A 12,581-nucleotide genomic window follows, 5' to 3' on the forward strand; every position below is an offset into this window, starting at 1 on the left:
TGGTAGTCATGGTCCTGCTTCGGGTTATATGACAAGGTTGATAGGCGTTTATGGTTTCGAGAATACTGATATACCTGGTCGCTTTTGCAGCATTTTCGGCGTTAAAGGTTCAGCTCTTCATTTTAGGCAATTTACTTTGCTGTGCATTGGTCAATGAACCCTCTGCAGTATGTAGTCCAAGTTTAATCGTTTCTACCCCTGAGTTCCATCACTGCTGTCCACACATCATGGAATCACTGCAGGATGCAATGGCTGGGCATGCTGGTGAATGAATGGCCCTGTGGTAAGGCTTGGTCCAAGTCCGTTGCCAAGGAAATATGTCCGCTCACTAGCCCATCATGCGCGCCAAACCCCTTCGCTTGGCAGTCCGAGCAGAAATCCCAGTAGACGCACGTCTGGAATCGATAGGACATCCCACGTACGATCTTGAGGCAGTGGCTGCAACGCACTAACAACTCCTCTACTTCATCGAGGACCAGCAACCGCATCGCCAACATCCACCGCTTGTCGTCGCGGCTCAACTTGCGGCCGCCCCGAATGGGCATTTTATGGCACACGTAGTCGAAGAACAGTTCGGGGCCTTGCGCGCTGGCGACGGGGCCTTTCAGAAGAAACTGCACTCGGCCCTGCCGCACATTGCAGCCCGAGACGGACAACCCGAGCTCGTAGGTCTTCGCCGGACCGGCGGCGAGGACGTTTTTCCATGTCGTGACCTTGATGTCTTCGTTCCTATCGGAGTGGGGGTTGCAGATGAGCATGAACTTGGTGCGCGCTCGCTCCTCCTTCTTGTCATTGTTCAGAAAGGGAAGCGGTGGGTGATCCTGCCCGTGGTCCGCATATGTTGCGAGCGCCGGAGACGATATCCAAGGATCGGGGATATTCAAAGATCGCGACTCAGAGGATAAACAATGGTATGAACCTTTTGCAGTATCAAGCTCGCTAGCTGCTCGCCTTCACAGTTATGTGTCGGGGACGCCCGCTGGGACACGTGTATGCCGAACCCCGCCGTCTTCAGCGGCCGGTCGAGAGGCGGTATATTTTCGACGGCCAGGGCGAGGCTTGTCGCGACGACCGACGAGATGATCATATCGTACTCGGCCAGAAACACACACGTAACCTCGAGGCCTTGCGACGTTGTCTCGGCATAGATCTTCTTCATCAGCTCCTCCACCTCCTTGCGGAGCACTTTATAGAGGTAGCTGCCGCCGGCGAAAACGGCGAGGTAGTTTGATCGAAACTGTAACAGGCGGCGCAGCTCTTGCTCGGGGGTCTGCAAGCCGTCCTGAAACGCCGAACCGAACGCGATCGCGAGCGCCTCGCCTCCACCGATACAGCAAACACCATTCCTTCGACGTCGCTGAGCTTCAACGGCTTGTCTTTCCGCCAACCTTTGCTCTTCATCCGCTCAAAGTCCTTTAAATAGCTGGAAGTGTCTGTGTGTGGTCCCAGGGTGTCGCGGAGCAGTTCTCGGATCTTGTTGTTCGATATGTGACTTCCTCCGGGCGAGCCCGGTGTCGTCTTCCTGTAGGCCGGCGTACGCCACGAAGTCATACTGCCGAGCGGCATCGTCGGGCCGCTCTTCGTTGTTTAGGTCACCGCGGAAGGGGATACGGAGGAAAACAGGCTTCTCGGCACCCTATTTGGTATACGCCAGCGAGATCACCAAGGTATTGGGTCCGAAGTCGAGACCCAGTGTCCAAGTTCGAAGCACAGGGGGTTCGGAGTCTGTCGCCCGGAACGTGCGACGTGAAGAGAGCAGTGGCCTTGCATGCCATTGCATACCATCACAAATGATGGATGAGCAAGGAGGTACTGGCTAACAAGGGCTTGCGAAAAGCTCGCATGCAGCCAGAAGCATGTATTCGGTTTCTCTACCCTCAAACATTTGGGATCTTATGGTACTACTGGCATCATCCCTCTCCCACCAGCCTCGCCCACAATGGCTTCCGAAGACATCGCCGTCATCGTCTGGGAGCTGTCGCAGGAGCTGGAAGACGTCCGAGGCCTGTGATGACACTGTATGGTGAGAGTATGCGACCAGTTCATTAAAACGTATATCGAGTACCGCATTCAACACCGCAATTGACGCTCGATAGTCACCCAAATGATCCAGCAGCTGACGACGAGCGGCAATGCACAGAACGCGACCCTCCTGGCCACGGCACTTTGTTGAGATGACTATATTTTCCTCCCAAATCCACTGGAAATATACTAGTTCACCGGGCGAGATAACGAGCTGTTCTTCGTCCGGGGATCCCGCGATTTGGGTGCGCTCAGTGTTGCCGAGACGAATAAGACGTTCTGCCTCAGCTGCATGTGCCCGGACAACATCCACCCGGTTGAATCTGTCAAGGGCCTCGACGAATACCAAACCATACCCCGAAACTTCCACATGAATCCGTTTATGGGGGCGCAGGTCTCCGCCGTCTCAAGGAAGTCCACGGAGGAGATCTCTCCGGGGAAGGGAGATGGTCTTGAAACATGGCAGTCTAGTGTTCTACAAAGGATCAGGCCGACGACCAGCGAAGGGAGCGGCTATCTCCCACAACCTCAACGTGTACATGTCCTGGAACCTCCTCCGTATAGAGTAGGGCAAATTACAGTCACTCTATTACGCGAAAGCATACAGGGCCGATTGCATCCAGCCCCTGGCCAATGTTATATCCAGGAAACCCTAACGACGGGATTTCCGCTGATCGGAAACAGTCTGGGTAGACTGCCAGCGACCAACAAGAATGACGTAGGAAGGTCAAGAGCTCTGTAAATCATGCGTTCTACGGAGTACTCCAGCAGCAGATCTGGCTGCCAACTTGAGCATCGTATCGTGTTTGTTTAGCATTAGAACCCTCTTTCGCTAACTTCCCTCCTCACTACCAATATCCACCGATGGACAAACTACTACTCTTCCCCATAGCAGACACCGACCATTCTCCGCGATCGCTTTCGAAGCCCGCGACCCGAGGCGACTGGCTTCCGTTGGCTCGCTCGAAACCGTTCCTCACCGAACCGCTGGATATTTACTTCATCGGGGACAGACGGCACAACGACTGCTTTCTCAGCCTGACCTACGAGCTGAGCACCGGGCCCCAAAGCCAACCAAGGCAGGCTAGACTACTCGCCAAAATCTACATCTGTCTCCGCCAGCACATGCTGGGAGATCTGGCGGGCAATTATGCGCATATCCGGCCCCATGCTGTCATGTACCTGCTGCTCTCGGACGTCTACTTCCAGGCCATCTCGAGCCAAAAAGCCATGCGCGATGCCCGCGACGACTTCTACGCGTTGCAGTCCTGGATCGAATCGGGCGATACATGGGAGCAGGCCTGGGAAGAGGCCGAGGAAGCGTCGTTCTATGACGGCCGTGCTCCCAGCCTACTCTCGCCGGAGCGACTCTTCGCGCTGCTGGTGCTCGAACACCCGAAGCCTGAGTACATCGGCATCGTCAGCCGCTTGCAGGTCAGCTGGATGATGGAGAACCGCAACGCCGTTGACGTCCAAGAGGGCTTCTGGAAAGGGCTCACGGGCAACGATATCGAGGCCGTGTTCGCGACCGAGCGGCCCGCGGGCGTCCCGGAGGTCGACAGTATCGTTGATTACGACAAGCTATTCGGCGAGAACTTCCCGCAGTGCTGCCGCGACATCCGCCCCTTCCTGCCGCCGAACCTCTCCAGGCAGCTCCAAATGACAGGTCGACCGGGACCTCGAGGGCATCCCCGCGGATGCGACGCGGAACACGCCTCGCCTGATCAGCGAGTCCCCGGGCTTCTCGTCCTCCATCATCATGCAGATGCTCCAGCCGGAAGATGTACAAGCGTCGTCGACGCCCAGGTCAATCTATGTCGAAGCTGTCAACCACGACTCGCACAACTTCTCTAGTGGATCATCTCGGCCATCTCTAGGGAGTCCGGGGGATCGTACAAGGGACAGAGCTATCGATCCGCAGTATCTATACCGTCCTTTTGGTCTCATACCATGTTGTCTGCATGGACCAAAGGCTTGGTGAGATCTCGGGGTTCCGTTGGCTCACTGATTTCAGGATGTTCTGGTGGCCCAGTCGGTCCCGAGCCCTCTGCCCTTTGGCCAATGGGGTTAACTTGTTTTGCCAGTGCTGGGTTCCAGGACAAGGTGAGGAGGGTGGGGATCGCAACAATCATATAAAGCAGCTGACCGCATCTCTAGCACACGCAACATATCCCTGGGAACTCATAACACATGACACATTCAAGGTGCCTCGAGATAACCAGTGGCTGCATTGGCTGCATTGGCTTCAGGGTCTTCACGGGCTGCAAGGGTGCCAGACTGTATGTAGAGCTGGAGTAGATGCCGGATCTGAAACCACCGGTGTACTTTCTTTTGGATTTATAGTCTTCCTTGAAGCTTACCACACAGTCGTTCCAGCTCCCTGCATATAAAGGTAGTAGCAGTGGCAGCGGCCCAGCCCCACGAAAACTGCCGGGACCAACTATTACTCTTCTAGGGGCCGGGACCACGGTCAGCCGTCGTTCATCGCGGTCAGCGGGGCTGCTAAACTAGCCCCTCTTCCCCTTTCCTCAGCCATCGCGCAGACGAGGAGCATCACCCATACGCCCAGCAGCTGGCCACATTGGGCCAAGCGGAAGGAAAGGAGAATTGCTTATTCACGCATCCTTACCCCATAGGGAAAGGTAACCAGGGAGCCCTCGCCGTTTTCGTTCCAAGTCGCCCGAGAACGAGATGAGCGCCAAGTAAGCGCGCGAAGGAAGACAAGCTGCAGTTCAATTCAAGCGCGACCGTTGACTGGGCATCATGAAAGGTGTTCGAGGCTCCTCAGCTTGGACCGCTGGGCTCCTGATTGTACAACTTCGACCGTGACTCGACTAACTGCCGCACTCTTTTAACTCAAACTCCCCCTGAGAGGTTCCGATCAATGCCCCAGCCCGAAAGAACAGCGCAACGGCCCCAATCGATTCTGCGGAGATTTGCCGTACTTGTGGTCTGCCGGAGCCAGCGCCGCGCGTTCATGAGCAAGGAGATACAGACGCGGCAAAGAGACAAGCAGTGTAGTGCAAAGGCAGGTGGACGGATGAGAGGGGGCTTGGGGATTGGACATCGTGATACATTTGATGCGTCGGGCTAGGTCATTAATGAATATGTACGGGGTTGTGTGAAGCTACTACTTGAGATCGCCTTACCCATTCTCCACACCTACGTGCCTCCGTCCTCCCCGCATACATACCTACTTCGCAGCAACGTCATGGAAAAGCGAGTAGTGGTTGGCGCGGGCGGCCAACAATCAATCGGCCATTTCCTACCAATGAGTATTGAGGGTCTGGGCAGACAACGGGAGGTGACGGCTTAGGCTTTTTGTCGGCTTGTTTGGCAGGCATGGTGTATATGGTGTCTACGCCCATCTATCTAGGGCAAGTTGAGCCTGCACACCGATTATAATAACAAAATCAGACGTGTTGTTTCTCCGCCGTTTGAGCTGTACGTTGTCATCAACAAGACACTTAGCTGGGTGGTAGGATGCGTCGGCGAAGATCATCTGCGGTTGGTTTACCTACTTAGTTGACCCGAGCAACACCTGAAGCTTGGCAGCTAGATCGCTTTAGGCTTAGGGCTACCAGCCAAGCAAATTGGCGTGTACCTAGGTAGGTAGTGTGTTTGTGTGCGTATTCCCTGGTCATTCTAGCCTGCACGGTCTTTCTAAGATCCATTGCAGATCTTCGATTTACCGTAGGCGCTGACAAACTAGCACCTGGGCCCTGAAACCAGGTCCTTGCTAGCGCTCGGAATGCCCAGCAGCGTCATCAGAATATCACTAACAATTCGTCGATGGCGGAGGCGTTTGGTTCGGGCGACGGTGAGCTTTTCGCCAGCACCGTTGCGCACATGCGAAGCAATCAATCCCATAAGGTGAACGATAGCTCCCGGTAGAAGATGCCCCATCTCTATGCCACCATCGACCGAGGAGGCAGCCATGTCGATGCCCGAGACAATCGGCGCCACAACGAACTTTACGGTACCACGACGCGGTTAATGGTCTCAACGTTGGTATCCCCTTTTTGCGCGCAAGACTAACCTAGCCGACGGTTGTGTCGTTCCCATGAGTATTCCCCCCACCAATTAATTTGATCTACTTCTCGATGCTCCGCGTCGACGCACTCGAGAATAACCACCGGAATACCATCTTGAGTGGCTCGAGGAATCAGGACAGTTTTTGGTAGGCTTCTACGAGGAGCACGGGTGCTACTATCAATTATTTCACAGCAATCCGACCGCGCGGCTATTAACCATACTTCCGGCCTCTTGCAAACTCTCCGAAACCAGATATGAGAACTGCCGTCGCTCAACTGGGCTACCTATTGGTGGGCTAAACCGCCGGCCTGTGTGCTAAGGTCAAATCCCAGTACGCAGCTGGCTACCGACCGTGCCGGGGAGGGGCGGGGAATCCGTCCCCTACCAGCTCTGTTGACGTCACTCACCCGGCGCGATCGCACATCTATTGGGCCGACCACAGCGGCAAGCGCTGGCCTGTTCTCGTGCTCGGTTGGGCCTAATCCCCCTGCCAGAGACTCACACTTTTCCGTAATTGCCACACAACGTCTTGGGGACATCGGCATTCTGCATGACTGTTACGGGATCCAGGCTATGATGCGATATGGGGTGGGGGAGAGGGTAACGATGTGGATGGTGGTCAACATGTCACCATCTGGGGGATTCCGGGCATGTGAGTAACATGACAAGAACCCCAGCTACGGCTAGGCGAGGGTTGCGGTCTGTTTAACTTCACACTGCCTTGCAAGACCTAACAGATCCAGAACATGAAGTAACCGAGCGAATGTTTCTCACCAAGCGCGAGACTGGACGGCTGAACCAGCTGGGATTCGGTATCTGGGAGCAACAACTCCCACCGTCCCCGTGAGAACCCCACTGCTGCAAATTCCCGTCCCGCGATCAACAATGTGGCTGCTTCCATCTCCAGCGGGAGCTTTGATGAAGATTACGAGTCCCCCCAGGGAGCATGTCCCTCACCGTTCGCTACTCGAGATCAAGCCGCGTATCTAGCATATAGTTTTTGAAGACTCACCTCACGGCCACTAAATCAAGCGAGATGAGCAGTGCTACACGAATCGGGTGTGGCAGAGAGGCAGCTGCGACGATCCCTGCGTTACACGCAAGCTAAGTGAACAAAGAAATCAGCTAAAAGAGATATTCTTGTTTCCTTAAGTTATGCCAGTATGTAGCCCCCACCCCCCACCACATCTCGCGAGTTGACTTTGGGGATAAAACATCAACATGTGGCCCTAGCAGTCCAAGGGCAAGCGGTTCGGCAACCCTTCATTAATCCTTTGGGGCAGAAGCTTGGCGTCTCCACCACCTCGACATCTTTGCGGTTCATAAGATGAAAAATACGCCTGGTCATGTTGAGGATATGATTCCGCCCATTTTGCCAGCATCAACACATCACCAGTCATCAGGCTCGCCAATACGCCCGCGATCCCGGAAGTATCCCAATTTCAGGGACAGGATGAATATTTTCGCCTTGGTTTCCTTTATTAATCCTTGGGCATTACGGCTGATGTACAAGAATAATCGTCAGCATCCAGTTATCATGGAGCGGTCCAAGAGTCGAAATTCGCCAATTGTTCTTCCGCGAAACTTGAAGTTGCGTCCAGTCCTTTCCTGGGACTCCTGATGCCCAGAAATGACACATCAACGTGGAATGCCCACCAAAGCCAGGTACGAAACTCGGCCGCAATTGCGCTGTCCACATCGAACTGCGGGAGCGGCTTGTGATAATCGACGTGGAGCGGCATGAGTATGATGTTGGAGAAGCGCTTGCGTGCCAGCCGCAACACGGCCTCGTACAGCGTCGGGGCGTCAGCCTGTGACAGCAGGGCCCGGGCTGCAGCGGACGGGACACCGTTGAGCCACGCCGCCATGGCTGTAGCAGTCTCTGCCACCGACGCCGACCGGTTGTTATCTCGATCCAGGTCTGCCGTGCGTGCAGCGGTGAGGAAGCCAGCTCGGGGGTCTTTGGTTTCCCGTTGTCCATGCCGAAGCCCCTCTTGATGAGCTCCAGGATCCCGGAAGGCTCCAAACCGATCAGTATGTACGAACCGGCCCATTCGGATACCTGCAGTTTCTTCGGACTACTGCGGATGGCGGATCTCGACCCCGTCAGTGCCATGTCAATCTCATTGAGATATTCCTCTTCGTTCAGTGGCTGAATGCCCTTGCGTAATAAATAGGCTTTCGATCTCGGTGCTTCCTTGTAGATATCTCACTTCTGATATCATGCCGTGCCCTACCTATATAGGAGGCTTGTTTCGTGATCGACTCCCGCGAGCAAAAGTGCCAAGGAAGCCGTTGGCAGCATAATAATTGCTTTCGGTGTCCGTGTGCACGCTGCTCCCAAGACCGTTTTTGCCGCCGCTGCCACGACACAAAACCGGGCTGATACATCCAGGAGTAGCCACCTTGCCGTCCAATTGGTATTGCGTCCTTGCCAAATAAGGCAACTTATCAAGATTGCTCCATGACCCTGCATCGAGGTCGTTGTCGTGACACGTCGCGGTTGATTGCGTTTACAGCCTGCCGCGCACAAACGCGGAATCTAGAACGGACCTTGCATGACAGAGCACGCCAGGACGAACGAATAACATTCACCAGCTAACTACATATGGTCAGATGAGGCTGGGCGCGAACGGACACACCACTGCTCAGCGGCGCTTCGCTTCGTTGTTAGGTTGCAGTGACCACTCGGTTGGAACCAATGAGGGCGTCGGGAGCCGCAAAAGCCAGAGCGATGGTCAGCCCGCGTGGTTGTCTGGGTCATACGTAGTATTATGGCACGTGATTCTTAAATCCCAAAGATGTTCCTATCGCTGGACTGATCACTTCCAAGTCTCGGTCGACATGATAATCTCTTACCTTCAACCTTGAACAAAGAACTACACCTGCCAGTCCTCGAGCCTTAACCCCTCCTGCTACTTGCGATCCGACAGCCGCTTGAAAGGCATCCGTTGTCCACTCGGGAAGAACTTGTTGCCAACGCCACTTTCGAGAGTTAACACCTAGACTACCCATAAGAAGAATTGTGAACAAGTGTGGTATTGGAACAACTGCCAAACAGGCCATCGTAACTCATTGAGATCTGGATATGCTCCTCTGCATTTCCTGTGCTGGAAAGGGGCAAGGACATTCGGCACCCAACTCGTATATTCAAACCCATGAAAGCTATCAGACTTCAGCGACCAGTGCTGCGCTATTCAATCTAAGGATTCATTCTCCTATCTTTGACAACCTGATTAGACCTGCCTAGTCCGCATGACCTCAGCCTAAACCAAGCTGCATCGCGAACATGACCTCCTCGCCCTCGCGCGTCTAAGCGCTAGAATACAGCCGGCGTTTTGTTGCATTTTAGACAGACTCGATCCTTTTTCACGGTGCAGGTGGAGAAATCGTTGGCGGGGTGAACATTGCGGGATTCCCATCTCCCGCGGTTATATTAAGGCTATATATGAATAGAGCTATAATATTTTTTGATCCAATGTTTCCCCTTTTTCCATTCCAGAGTAATGAGAGTATTAGGCGTATTAAGAACACTTGCTAGTCAGACAAGTGGTGTGTACAAGCAGGAAAAAATAAGTGCGGTACAAGAAGGGGTAAAAAGAGTGACAAGAAGAAGAACATGAACAAGGGGACCAATTGACTGGCCTCGTTCCAATCAGGTCTGACGACCTCACCAAGAGAGTGCCCACACTCATTCCCCCACCCTTCATGGTACGGATGTCGTATTTCCAGTAAGTGGTTGCTGCAAATCGATAGACTCCTTCGAGGACTCCCAAGTAGTGTTACCCGCAGCACTACTAAACAAGAAGTTGTTTGTGCTAAGCAGTTGTTCACTAGACGAGGAGCCCTCTAGGATGTCGTATTTCCAGTAAGTGGTTACTGCAAAACAATAGCCTTCTTTCAAGACTCCCAGATTGTGTTACCCGCAGCACTACTAAACAAGAAGTTGTTCGCACCAAGCGGTTGTCCAACAGGTAAGGAGCTCTCCAGGATGCCGTGATTGGCAGGAGGATGAAGGTAGGTGCTCCAAAACCACAGCCCCCTTCAAGGACTCCCCGGTAGTGTTACCCGCAGCACTACTAAACAAAAGGTTGTTTGCGCCAAGCGGTTGTCCACTACGTATGGGGGTTCTCTAGGTTGTTGAACCAGTTGGCACGATGACGAACTGGAACTGGGTGCAGCCAGCGTCCTGCGCGGTGTCGACGATGACGTCATCATCATCGGGGCAGTTCTGGAAGACGGCTACGCCGTTCCTGAATGTGCAGTTCAGCAGACTGGGGGTGCCGGTGCCGGTGGGAGCGGCGGAGCAGGTCAGGTAGACGTAACCCTCTTGGGCGATGGTGTCGGCAGTGTCGAAGTACAGGGTGTATCCGGGCTGCGCGTCGGCGTCCAGGGTGTCGGCGAAGAGGCCGAAGCTACCCAGATGCTGCATGTTGTCGATGGTGAAGACGTTCGCGTCGCCGGTATCCGGAACGAATTGGACGGTGGCGGGGTCATCACCGTTGAGGAAGGCGTACTGCCCGTTGTTGGGACCGCCTTGAGCCATCAGGTAGAACGGAGTAGGCGATGGGGTAGCTGTAACGTAGTAGGCCAAGTTAGTATGGGTAGTATGGGGGTATACATTTCGGGCTTTCATTCCAGGGACTTTGTTTTGATGATATTTTTAGCATTTGTTGTCGGAAAGGAGGAAGCCCGGTCAACTGAAGGGAGAGGGAATGCATAGTCGAACACTGACCTGTGGTTGTGGTCGACGTGGTGGTAGAAGTCGTGGTGGCAGTTCCGGTGGTGGTTGTCGTAAGCGAGGTGAGGGTGCTCGTCTGTAACACAGTCCGTTGGTCAGTCAAGATCATTTCAGACACTCAATGATAAATCGATGAGCTTTTTCCATCGATACACGACAGGCAGCCACGATTGTAATAGTTGCGCGAACATACCGCGTCAACAGTGGTAGTGACAGTAGTGGTCGACGTGCTCGTGACCACCGAGGTGATAGTGGAGGTCTGGGTCGCCGTGGCGGTTCCACCGGTGATGGTCAAGGTCGACCTGGTTCGGATCGTGCGGATGAAGTTGACGCTGGAGGTCACGGTCGTAGTGCTGAGGGGAGTAGGGGCCGTGATGGTGGTGGTAGACGCGCCATTGCATCGGCAAGCGCTGGAGAACCGGTTGTAGTTCCCGCAGGCGCTGGTCGCATAGCCCGGGACGGTCATGGGGGCCTGTCTCCTGTCTACGGCCTGCGTGATAGCAGCGCGCTTCTTCATCGCCCCCGTCGTAGTCACGGTCACAGTGACGGTGTCGATCTCGGTGGAGGTAGACTGATCTGTAGTCAGTAAACCAATTCGAGCGAAAAACGTTTCAAGGAGTGGAAATTGATAACATACCGTCACAGTGGCGACCGCAGTCGTGGTGGTGACGACATTGTTAGTCTGATGGGAACTGGATCAGTATTATGCCCTCCTTAATTGCAGCTGATTAAACTATACCGTGGTGATAACATTGGTGGAAGTAGTCGTGCTGGTCGCCAAAGTAGTAGTACCGGTCGTGGTGGTCTATCACGCCAGTCAGTATTTGTCCCGAGCGTTTGAAGGAGATGTCTCTCTCGTATATTGCTTACTAGAGTCGCCGTGTTTGTCTGGGTGCCCGTAAGGGTCTGGGTCACTTGAGTGGTCTGGGTCTGGGTTGTGGTGACAGTGGCGACACGGGTCGACGGCGTGACGGTGGTTTGGATCACAGTCGCGCAGTCAGCGCTGCCGCTTCGGGCTACCACGGCCTGACAGGAGTCACGGGTGCATCTCGACGTGGTGCCTGCCTGAGGTGCGGCCAGGACACTACTGCCCAAGAGCAGGAAAGGAACGAGAGAAAGGGCCTTGTACATGGTGAAAAGAATGACTAGGGGAAGGGATGGGAAGGGATGGGATTAGATGGGAAGGGAAAGGAAGGGATGGGAAGGGATGGGGATAAAACTGGAATGAGTGCTGGATGGAGAAGAAAAGGAAAAGGTCAATGGAAACAGGAATCCCATCATCCTTATATAGATATTTGCTCCTAGTGACGAGTCTGGTGCGCTTGGTAGAAGACCGCAACAGCGTCAGCCGTTGGCCGTTGGCTTTTCGGTTGAAGGCGATCACTACCCAGAAAGAGGCCGAGCGCTGGCAACTCGGAGAGCTCGAATGCCTTCCTGCATGCACTCAGAGTAATTGATTGGGTCGGCATGCAGAAGCGCAGACTGTCTCAGAGACTCTGAATCGGCCCAGTAAGTGGCCGCCAAGCAGCGTTGTCTTGGCGCGGTCTAGACTAGCCTCAACAATGCCTAAAGCGGACGAATCGTTAACGAGCGGCTGAGACCCCACGGGGAGCGAGCCATGATTGCTTGTCTCATTAGGGCTTGAGCCCCTCAGCGGTGAGATCTTCACTCAGATACCGTCATGACTATGATGAGCTGCAGAAGCTGCTTCCTCTCGACTGCCAATGGGATCGTGTGTTTGAGCGTTGAAAGTCCGTGAATGGCCTTGTGTACAACACTGTTT

General features: G+C 54.2%; 5 protein-coding genes across 5 annotated transcripts; 1 reads left to right on the top strand and 4 right to left on the bottom strand.

The window, feature by feature from the left end:
* Window positions 1–233: 233 nt before the first annotated feature.
* On the bottom strand, window positions 234–1,566 carry PG997_013688 (uncharacterized protein; the record flags this gene model as incomplete). Its single annotated transcript, XM_066818002.1, has 3 exons — window positions 234–821; window positions 920–1,320; window positions 1,389–1,566. The coding sequence occupies 3 exons, from the start codon at window positions 1,564–1,566 to the stop codon at window positions 234–236; spliced, it is 1,167 nt and encodes a 388-aa protein (XP_066663694.1).
* Window positions 1,567–2,886: 1,320 nt separating this feature from the next.
* Window positions 2,887–3,876, top strand: PG997_013689 (uncharacterized protein; the record flags this gene model as incomplete). The annotated part of the gene is made up of 1 exon (XM_066818003.1): window positions 2,887–3,876. One exon carries the CDS (start codon window positions 2,887–2,889, stop codon window positions 3,874–3,876), a length of 990 nt encoding a protein of 329 aa, XP_066663695.1.
* A 1,854-nt stretch (window positions 3,877–5,730) lies between these two features.
* Window positions 5,731–5,961, bottom strand: PG997_013690 (uncharacterized protein; the record flags this gene model as incomplete). The annotated part of the gene is made up of 1 exon (XM_066818004.1): window positions 5,731–5,961. One exon carries the CDS (start codon window positions 5,959–5,961, stop codon window positions 5,731–5,733), a length of 231 nt encoding a protein of 76 aa, XP_066663696.1.
* A 1,631-nt stretch (window positions 5,962–7,592) lies between these two features.
* PG997_013691 (polyketide synthase) lies at window positions 7,593–8,111 on the bottom strand (the record flags this gene model as incomplete). The annotated part of the gene is made up of 1 exon (XM_066818005.1): window positions 7,593–8,111. The coding sequence occupies one exon, from the start codon at window positions 8,109–8,111 to the stop codon at window positions 7,593–7,595; it is 519 nt and encodes a 172-aa protein (XP_066663697.1).
* Window positions 8,112–10,189: 2,078 nt separating this feature from the next.
* Window positions 10,190–11,929, bottom strand: PG997_013692 (uncharacterized protein; the record flags this gene model as incomplete). Its single annotated transcript, XM_066818006.1, has 4 exons — window positions 10,190–10,632; window positions 10,793–10,874; window positions 10,992–11,369; window positions 11,669–11,929. The coding sequence occupies 4 exons, from the start codon at window positions 11,927–11,929 to the stop codon at window positions 10,190–10,192; spliced, it is 1,164 nt and encodes a 387-aa protein (XP_066663698.1).
* Window positions 11,930–12,581: the final 652 nt, after the last annotated feature.

This window comes from Apiospora hydei, assembly GCF_038363865.1.
Source record: "Apiospora hydei strain CBS 114990 chromosome Unknown utg000009l_segment0_segment0, whole genome shotgun sequence".
NCBI classification, from domain to species: Eukaryota; Fungi; Ascomycota; class Sordariomycetes; order Amphisphaeriales; family Apiosporaceae; genus Apiospora; species Apiospora hydei.